This window comes from Podarcis bocagei, assembly GCF_964188305.1.
Source record: "Podarcis bocagei genome assembly, chromosome: 4".
Lineage (NCBI taxonomy): Eukaryota > Metazoa > Chordata > Lepidosauria > Squamata > Lacertidae > Podarcis > Podarcis bocagei.
Window position 1 is genome coordinate 16922998 of NC_138128.1, and position 10432 is coordinate 16933429.

The 10432-nt window shown below is 44.3% G+C and overlaps 1 protein-coding gene across 5 annotated transcripts in view; it reads left to right on the forward strand.

Moving 5' to 3' along the window:
• The window catches only part of LRRC31 (leucine rich repeat containing 31), a gene marked incomplete at its 3' end in the record, with an annotated part of 53834 nt that extends 43750 nt beyond the window's left edge, over positions 1–10084 (forward strand). For all 5 annotated transcript variants that reach the window (XM_081190268.1, XM_081190267.1, XM_081190266.1 and 2 more), the window contains 5 exons: positions 1813–1980; positions 3936–4103; positions 5414–5581; positions 8151–8318; positions 9753–10084. In XM_081190268.1, coding sequence (XP_081046394.1) covers positions 1813–1980; positions 3936–4103; positions 5414–5581; positions 8151–8318; positions 9753–10084 — 1004 coding nt within the window. The remainder of the gene's footprint in view (positions 1–1812; positions 1981–3935; positions 4104–5413; positions 5582–8150; positions 8319–9752) is intronic.
• Positions 10085–10432: the final 348 nt, after the last annotated feature.

The following is a 10432-nucleotide window of genomic DNA, read 5'->3' on the forward strand; positions in this document are numbered from 1 at the left end:
TTTCATTTTATCTTAATTAATAGTCATATTAACCAAACCTAAAAATCTTAAGAGTTTTTAAGAATCTCCTCTTCCCTCCCTCCCATCCCCGGTTTTTGTCCCTTCCCAATAGAGATCCAAAGTCGAGATTCTCAGCCTGGGTTCCTCACGTCCGAGGCTTTCAAGTCCCTTTCAGTCCCTCTCCGCCTGTCTTGTTGGTAGTCCTTTATGTCAGTCGTCGAGTCTGGAAAAAGTTCTTTCACCATCAAAGTATATTCTCTTCCCACAAGGAGATTTGGAAGTAACTGCTGAAAAGTTTCCACAGAGCCTGTGTCTTCAGAATCAAAGTCCAAACGGAGGCCCCAATCGTATTTCTTTATTTTAAGTTCCTGTATTCCATATTGTCCCGGGACCTCCTCCTTCTTCTTCTGTGTCTTTCGCAGACTTGTGGTAGATATGTTCCCAGAGTCTCCTTGCTTGTGTTCCACAGATGTCAACTTTTGGTTGTTGCTTCCCAAGGTTACTTCCTCTTTTTCTTGTTGTTTAGTCTCTTCCACCTCTGTAGATATTGTTTCCCATTCAGCTGTGGATTCTTTCTCATTCAGGTCCTCAATACAGAGAGCAGAGTTGCCTGTTCCCAAGGTCATAGTCACAAGTTGTTTATTCATGGCCAAGCTCTGCTCTTGTAAGATTCCCACCAATTGAAACATCCTTTCGATTTCCACTAGTAACTTTCCTTCCACAGCCATTATATCCATTGTAGTTTCACAGAATTCCCCCTAGGGGGAATCTGGTTACTTATTAGTCTTTTCTCCAACAGTCCTTTAACTGATTATTATTACTTTGTTTCCAACAATTTTGGCTCAATTATAACTCGTCTTAGTCCAGAGGGATCTTAGATAGCTATTTTTCCTCTTTAAACCGCCCATTCGACAGCTTTGACAGCTGTCAAACTCCGCAGTTCTTACACAGGCACAAAGGCAGGACGTTCCCGAGCCCGGGAGGGGGGGTTGTTTAAAACAAAAAGAAGGTTTCCAAAACTCCACTCTCCAGCCCAAAATTTCCTTTAGCTAAATCTTGAAAGTTAGTGTCCTTTTTAACTCACCCCACCAAGGGTAGGCTCTCCAGCTTAGCTCTTATGTCGTTGCTTAGATCTTCTGCAAGGGGGGGGTGCGGACTTCCTTTTAGCACACCCCCCGGTCGTCTCCAATTCAGGGTAATTTTTTTTTAAAGTCCCAATCCGTCTTACTCACGGGTGATTCTTTCAGTCCAAATTTTCAAGGAAGGAAGTCAGCGCTCTCTGGTCATGGCTCGCGGCTTCGCTCCACCGAGGTAGCGATCGACTCTCAGTGCCACGCCACCCCCGTATCCTCTCCGCAGCCTTTAAAAAGGCTCTTCGTGGATCAGGGGGGGGCGCTTAAGGCACCCGCCGAGTCTTCAGTCCGCAGGCTTCCGCGCCTGCGGTTTTTAAGGGTCCCCGCGTCGCCGGCGCGGCAAAGACCCGTCCTCGGTAGAGCCGATTCCCTCCGCAGCTCGGAGGGAATCCGCCATTTCCAGATCGCGTCAACCCGGAAGTCCGCAACAACTACATCTTGGACATGACCTTAAAAAGAATATTTAGAAACTGGATAAATGAAATTATTGCCCATTTATTTATCATGAGGCAAATAATATTTCCTTTTTCGATTGGATTTAGAACTACCTTCTTGTTTTGTTTTAAATTCCAAGTGCCCTGATTTCCTAATAATAAACCTATTTTAAATTTATTACATTTCTCTTCCATTATCTGCTCTGAATATGTTGTGACCAGTTCATCCCTTGGCTTCTTTTCAGCTCGGCAGCTCTACAAAATCCACAGCCTTGAAGTACTGGATCTGTCAATTAACAAAAAGATAGGATATAGCCTGGAGAGCATTGCCCAGGAATTAAAGCACGTCTCAGGACTGAAAGTACTTAATCTGAACAGGTGTGGGTTAAAACTAGATGGATTCAAGTGTTTAGGTAAGTTGGTTGGCATCTGTCAAGGGTGTGTCTTCGGGGGTGAAGTGCAGGTGATGATTTGGTAGCTGGGACTTGTAATAATGATACTTAGCATGTGCACAGAATTTCTGACTGTTCAGATGCATTATCTTCTTGCAATCCTTACAGCAACCCTGTAAGGTACATGAATATTATTCTGCATTGCAGGGGGTTAGACTAGCTGACCCTTGAGTCCCTTCCAACTCTGAGGTTTTATGATTATACCTCTGTTGCAGATGGGAAACTGAAGCTGTGTTCACAGTAGACCTTTAAAGTACTTGAAGAACATTTCCGCCCTCAAAGAGTTCGCCCCTCACAGAGCTACAATTCCCTGCAACGCTTAACAAACTACAGTACTCAGAATTCTTTGAATGTGCTTTAAATATATTCTGCGTATGCATTTGTCAACATCTATAACTGAAATTTTGGAATAAATGTGAGTTAGAAATATATACACACCCACAAATCCAAATTAGGGCAAAAATGCTGGAAAATATTTTCCCAAATGTGCTTCAGGTCTACTTATCAATCAGATTTTGGCCAGTTTTATCTAAGTGTACAGTGGTGCCTCGCAAGACGAAATTAATTCGTTCCGCAAATCTCTTCGTCTTGCGGTTTTTTCGTCTTGCGATGCACGGTTTCCCATAGGAATGCATTGAAAATCAATTAATGCGTTCCTAGGGAAACCGCCTTCAGACCAGGTCCGGGGACAGTCTGTCCCCGGACCTCTTCTGAAGGCTGGGGGGGGGACAAGGGCTTTTCTTCCCACCCCCAGCATTTTAAAAAACCCCGGGACAGCGGAGGACTTCTCCGCTGTCCGGGCGATCTTAAAATGCTGGCGGGCGGCATTTTAAAATCGCCCCGGACAGCGGAGGACTTCTCCACTGTCTGGGGCGATTTAAAAGCCCCTGGGAAGGCAGGCAGGGGGGACAAAGACTTTTGCCCCCCGCCAGCCTTCAGAAGAGGTCCTGGACCTCTTCTGAAGGCGGGCGGGGGGCGAAAGTCTTTGCTCCCCCCCCCGCCTGCCTTCAAAAGGTGTCCCCGCGGCGGCGGGAGGTGTCCCCTGCCCCCCGCCCGGCTTCGGAGCACCGGGAGAAGCGATCTCCCCGCAGCCCCTTGCTGCAAAAGACGTCCGGGGGCAGCGGGGAAGAAGCGCTTCGCTTCCCCGCTTCCCCCGGACGTCTTTTGCAGCAAGGGGCTGCAGGGAGATCGCTATCTCCCCCCAGCCCCTTGCTTCAGAAGAGGTTCGGGGGCAGCGGGAAGCGAAGCGCTTCGCTTCCCCGCTTCCCCCGGACGTCTTTTGCAGCAAGGGGCTGCAGGGAGATCGCTATCTCCCCCCAGCCCCTTGCTTCAGAAGAGGTTCGGGGGCAGCGGGAAGCGAAGCGCTTCGCTTCCCCGCTTCCCCCGGACGTCTTTTGCAGCAAGGGGCTGCAGGGAGATCGCTATCTCCCCCCAGCCCCTTGCTTCAGAAGAGGTCCGGGGGCAGCGGGAAGCGAAGCGCTTCGCTTCCCCGCTTCCCCCGGACGTCTTTTGCAGCAAGGGGCTGCAGGGAGATCGCTATCTCCCCCCAGCCCCTTGCTTCAAAAGAGAAGACCCGCTGTCCCCGGGGCAAGCTTCGTTTTGCGAAGCAAGCCCATAGGGAAATTCGTCTTGCGAGGCAACTCGAAAACGAAAAAACCTTTCGTTTTGCGAGTTTTTCGTCTCGCGAGGCGTTCGTCTTGCGGGGTACCACTGTAATTTGAAAACATTTGGAATTAAAAATATCAAATCTGAATTTTCAAATTGCCAAATTTCAACATCATTTGATTTATTTTTTTGCCAGCCTCTGCCAACGAAGAGAAGGAATGTGCAAAAGGACTAAAGGAGGCTAACAACAGATTTCCTTGATGGCAAATTGATTATTGACAAGTTGTCTCCCTGTGCCTATTTTATTTCAGCTAGTGCCTTGCAGCACCTGCTGGAACTAAGAGAATTAGATCTGTCATGTAATAAAGAGATTGGAGGAGGTTTCAAGTACTTAGCATCCCATTTGGCCGAGCTAAGGAACCTAGAAGTCCTGAATCTTCATCAGTGTTGTATTACAGAAGAGGATATGACTGTTTTAAGTAAGATATTGCAGAATCATTTAATCGTAGAATCGTTTTTGCAAAATCATTATGTGGAATATTTAATTGGAAGATTATCTTATCTTCAATCAATCAATCATCTCTCCCACTAGCTCAGAAATACCTCTGGCCCTCCAGATGTTGCTGGACTACAAATCCCATAATATCAGAATGTTCATTAGCTATGTTTGCATGCGCTGATGTGAGCTGGAGTCCAACAATATCTAGAGGACCACATAAGGAGGACATCCTTGAGGATCCATTCTGTGGACATGACCAAACCAGCAATGTCTTTGATTAAAGTTACAGCAAGTTTAGCCAACAAGGTGCCCTCCAGCTGATGTTGGTTAACAACTCCCTTTGTCCCTGACTGTTGGCAATGCTACATGGGAGTGATGGCAGCTGAAGTCCCACAATATCTGGAAGGCTACTACTTGGCAAAATAATAGGTATTATAATAGGCAATATAAGCAGCCCAGCCCAGTATTGTCAGGCATCAGCTCCCCAGGTTCTCCAACATATTTTCTAACTTGCTGCTTATGTCTAGGTACAATTTTGTCTTCCCCTTCCCCACTGCATTTCAGGTCACATTTGCACTTGGGTGTGTTCACATTGCCACCTTGGATCACACTGACATTGGCTTTTTTGGTGCGTTCCACAGTGCTTCCCCCCTCCACCCCAGCTGTTTCCATCAACATGGCTTAATTAGTGTCAGGATTTCTGTTTTGTGTACAAACCAGGAGGCTACAATTCTCTAAGTTCCCTGAGGAGAGTTTGGGGGAAGCTGTGACTGTTTAAAGTGGTATGATGCTGCCTTAAATGTATAATGCCGACGGAGCCTAAGTGTATGTTTGGTGGTGAGAGCAGGGCTGGCCACTCGTGTGTGTATACACACAAGCACTTCTGCAAACTTCAGAGTTCACACAAACATTACGATATCCACTTCTTGCTTTTGGGTGGGACTGTTTTGCTACAAAGCTGTTGGCACAGTCTGATGAAGTTCATCATCCAATGGAATGTAAATAGTACTTCTAAAATACGGAGGCAGCAGATGGCATCTGTAAAGAAGTAGTGCCTGTTCTAAGCTTGTGGCTGCTGGAACATGTGTGGCATCACTGGATTTGATGAAATTTGATCATTCTTCCACTCTTCAGTTTTCAAATAACATAGTATATTAATATCCTAGAAAAGGGAGTGAGAGAGATGAGCGGAAGGAAGGGACATACTTGAATATTTTCAGCTCCTTTAGGTTGATTTTGGAGTTGATGTTTACTATGTTGCAGCTGTACTATCCTTTGATCTTTTTGCAGCCCATGTAATTCCCCTTTTGTCGAGTCTTCAGGACCTGGATTTATCATTAAATAAAAGCGTTGGGAAGTCTTCCGACCACCTTCTCAGCAGACTCCGTTTTTTACCAAAACTGAAATCTGTGCTTCTCAGCAATTGTTCTTTAAAGCATGATTCATTTGCATCTTTAGGTAAGAATATGCCTTAAAATGTTTCTAGCTTTCCTTATCTATGTCTCCATCTTACCAATCCACAGGGCTAGTATATCAATTGGGAATGAATGTCAAATGGAAAGAGACAGTAATTTGAATAAACATTCCTGGGAATATTTATCAGGAGGTGCATTACAGAGCCATCTACTTTCATTAGGTCTGATATAATCAAATGTATGGAAAGGGGAACAGAAGTTCAATTTCTATGCAGAGAATACATTTCATTGAAGGGCTTCTCGGTACTGAAATAACCACCTTTCATTAAAGATCTTTTGCTAGACATAGAGCAGTATAAGATAATACTTAATTGTAGTATTCTCATTCCCTCATTCTCGTTCTCTCTTTCCCAGATGGCTTTGCTATTTTTTTGTTTATTCATTATTCATACATTCACTCAAGAAATTATATCCAACTCTTCAAACAGGTTTCTAGTGGCAGCTCAGAGTACTAAATCAAAAGTACAATGAAAGCTTTTAAAAATGTAAAACACTACAAACCAAGAGCAGCATCATGCTTTGCCACTGTCCAAAGAATCTCTTTCAACCCCTTTCTTCTAGTCTCCAGACATCAAGAGCTATATTTTTTGTGATCTCAAGTCCTGCTGACAGTTAATTATAGAAGTTGGCAACTTCTTTTCTTTTTCTTCATTTAACTGTGTCCTGTAAAGCAATATGAGCTCGCTCTTAAGACATAATTGCATTGTTTATTGATTCCCAAATTAACAAAAACATTGCTCCATAGTCAGAAACTCCGTAGGCTTGTTCCTATCTTTGTTTTGCCTACAAGGCTGGTTCTGTTTGATCTTCCTATAACAAAGCTATAATAAAGTTCTTTTATCCAAATATCTGTACTGTGGAAAAGGAGCAACACAGAGTGAAAATTAGGCACATCCAAGTCGAATTAAAATCAGTGGAACTTTATGCACATAGGTAATGCTTATCTGTGATGCAGTTAACACATGCACACATAACTTCCTCTGGATTATGTCCATGATGTGCACTTCATATTGTTGGCTATTTGCAGTTTAGTAGCGCTGCAGAGAGCTTGTTGGGGAGATCATGCATTAAAAAGAGACTCAAAAATAACTTAAACAAGGTTTTAATAACAAAAACTCCTTATACACTAAATACATCAACAACAAACCAGACCCAACCCATCCCCCAGGGTAATGGGAGAGCTAGGTGTTGCTCCTTATATACTATACCCAATTGCTGACACAGCTTGATTAACACAACTCAGCAGCACCTGCTGTTTCACAGCTGTAAGACTGGGTCTTGTTACTTGCCCTGGCCCTTAAAGACATACACAACTTGTGAAACAATAATGAACCTTCACATTTTAAAGTGACCATTCAACACATATGGTGGTCACTTGAAACTGCACCCTTGGCAGCTATCTACAGAGAAGCTTGTCATGCAAACTGGGATATTTTCTCTGCATCCTTTTACATTTGATGCAACAAAGAGAAAATCCCTTGGTCTGTGTGACAACCTGCAGCTGGATGGAGACTGCTAATACAGATGCAGTCTTTACACTGACCTTTGACACCTGAGATGTGTGTTTTCAAGACCCTCCCTATTCTTTTGACTTTAATCTGATTTAACTGTTCTGAATTCTGAATTTTAAATTTTTGTAACCCTTGCTGGGACCTCCGCATTGTGGATGCTTCCATGTTTGTAGAAATCTTAATTTCAAGAAAAAATATATGCAGTTGTTTCTGTCAGAGAGATTTTAGCACACTTGTGGCCAAAACCCTGTGCACTCTTCCTTGAGGATAACTCCCATTGAGGGCACAGTGGGACAGTTCCATGCGCAAACATATATGGTTAGGTTGCACATCCCTCACTGAAAGTAATTGGAGGTTGAATGTACTCAACATTGGATGGATTGTATCCCATGTGTTTTTTCTCGATGTTTGAACATGATTCAGGGGAGGTCCCTCTTATAAAAGTATAGGAAAAGCACATTTCTCATTGCCAACATAGAGCCCAAATTGCCAGGGAGGTTTGCTGCAACAGCAGCTGTGCATAAGCAGTTGTGTTGCTGCTCAGCTCCCATTAATTTCAGATGAACTTTTGAAGGTAGGCCTCCTGGTTGTGAACAGAGAATGCTTGGAGGTACATTGTGCAGCTCCTCTTGGCACCCTTCCTGCATGATTTCTTTCAGGAAAAGCTCAGTCACATAGATTTGCTTTAACCACAACAATGCGCTCCAGTACAGCACTCTACTTTTCCACTGGAATAAATGACAACCATTTATATGCATGGGAGAATTGCATTCAACGATTCCAGGGGGGAAGGAGTCAAACCTGCCCTTTAGGGGGACTCCTAGCTGCTGAGACTCAAGTCACTTGAACTTCACAGACCCATTCTGGGTTTTGTTTCTTGGTAGCACTGAAGTGTGAGAGAATGTTGGGAGAAGGGGGGAGAGAATGTTGTATACAGTCGTTCTATTTCGAAGATACGCAGCTGGGTGCAGAGGGTTGAATGGCACTGGACCAGGCCTATTTATTTCAGTAAGCACAAGATGTTGTTGCTAATCTTTTCAGCTGATGCTGCCCTTCACCTTCCTGAACTGGAGATATTAGACCTTTCTTGGAATAAATGCGTTGGCGGGAACCTAAAGCTGATTTTGAAAGCGCTAAACCTTGGAGCTGAGATCAAAGTGTTAAGACTAAGCAGCTGCAGCTTGGTGGATGAGGACCTAGGTGGCCTTGGTTGGTATAAAATTGCATTTCCCTTCTCCTTAGTACTCCTTGTTTTCAGACCACACGTCAGAGCTGATTTGTTCATTGGACATGAGAGACTTTTCCACAAATGGAAGGAAATCTGGCCAGTAGTATATTTTCAAATGGGATATTTCACCATGCCTATTTGCTTTATAGTGGACTCAACTCAGTGGACTATTGATCATGGACCAAGGTGGGAGATAGGAAATAAATGTATTTTACCAATACTTATGCAGAGCAAATAATGCCAGGTGATGCTCACTATAGGCTTATTTGTTAAATTTTTAAGTCTCTTTATTTTGCCCAAGGCATCCCAAAGCAACTTACAACCAAACAACCCCATATAGGTACGTACATTAAAACCAAGTGGTGGAAGAAATACATTAAAAACATCCCACCTACTTCTAAAAGGCCAGAGATAGTTACAGAGGCAAGTTTTTGCCTGGCACCTAAAGATATACAGTCATTCCTTGGCACTCAAACAGCTTGGTTCCCGAACAAATCAGCTCCCAAACGCCGCAAACCCGGAAGTAAGTGTTCCAGTTTGCGAACGTTTTTCAGAAGCCGAACTTCCGACGCGGCTTCTGCTTGAGTGCAGGAAGCTCCTACGCCCAATCGGAAGCTGCGCCTTGGTTTTTGAACGGTTTCAGGAGTCGAACGGACTCCCGAAACTGATGAAGTTCGAGAACCAAGGTACCACTGTATAACAATGGCGCCAGGCCAGGCAAGCGTCCCTGGGGAGAGCATTTCACAAGCTGGGAGCCACTGCGGAAAATCCAGTTCTTGTGCTGTCACCCTCAGGACCCTCTGGCTTGTCCACACAATGCACTGAACATATATACAAGCTGTCTATGCATGAACAAATGTTTATGTGATAATGTGTACACTTGTTAATTTGTACTGCTGTAACTTTGTACATACGTACACAGACTCTACACCCATTGAACATTTCGTGTGAATTAGTACAGTGGTAAATCAGGTTACATACGCTTCAGGTTACAGACTCCGCTAACACAGAAATAGTGCTTCAGGTTAAGAACTTTGCTTCAGGATGAGAACAGAGATCATGCTCCGGTGGCGCAGCAGCAGCAGGAGGCCCCATTAGCTAAAGTGGTGCTTCAGGTTAAGAACAGTTTCAGGTTAAGTACGGACCTCCGGAACGAATTAAGTACTTAACCTGAGGTACCACTGTATGAGTGTTTTCTTTGGTTCACTTACCTTTGGTGAACACAGGTACACAGGCTTTACACTCATCCAATGTAATGCATGAACACCCCAATCTCATTTTTCTCTATGATTTTTCTCCTTCCAAAGTACGACTTCCTTTTTTCCTGATACAGAAGTCCCTTCACCACTTGAAAGCATGTACAGTATATTTTGAAAACCAGTGTTACCTACTGATGAACTGGTTGTTTCTTTCAGGCCTGGTCATCCAAGCTGGGCATCTGGCTCAACTACAAGAACTGGACCTTAGTTATAACAACCAGATCTCTGACCAAGGATGGACAATGTTCTATCAAGACATAGTTGGCCTTGAGCAGCTTTCTGAACTGGATGTCAGCCGTCGTCCGTCATCGCGTGGCAACTGTGGTGAATGGTTGGGCAAACTTTTGGCAGCACTGCTGAAGCTGCCCCAGTTCACGGAGCTAGGGCTGCAAGGCTGGGTTCTTTCCGAAGTTCAGCAAAAGCAACTGGAACATTTTAATCGGGACAATGAACGAAATGTTCGCTTTGATATTTGGTATGGAGCATGATGTCTTGTGCCAGTGTAACAATCTATAGCTGGTGGCCCAGAAGCTCAGCACGCAGTTCCTATAGCCTTACCTGACAGAATGCAGTGGGGTAGAGAGAGAAGAGCACCAGAATTGAGAAACTGAAGCTCTGATCTCAGTGAAAATCCTACTCAGCCCCGCCTTGTGAGTAATTTTTCGCCAGACAGGATGCAAGACTTGCCTTGCTGGACCATTTCTTCCCACCAAGAGGAATTTGTATCTTGAGCAATAGAAAATACTATCTTGATCTGAGAAAATGACTTTCTATGAGTCCTTTTCTTTTCTTGCTTGTATTTATTCCCCTGGCCCTTTGAGGTACCACAGAATGCA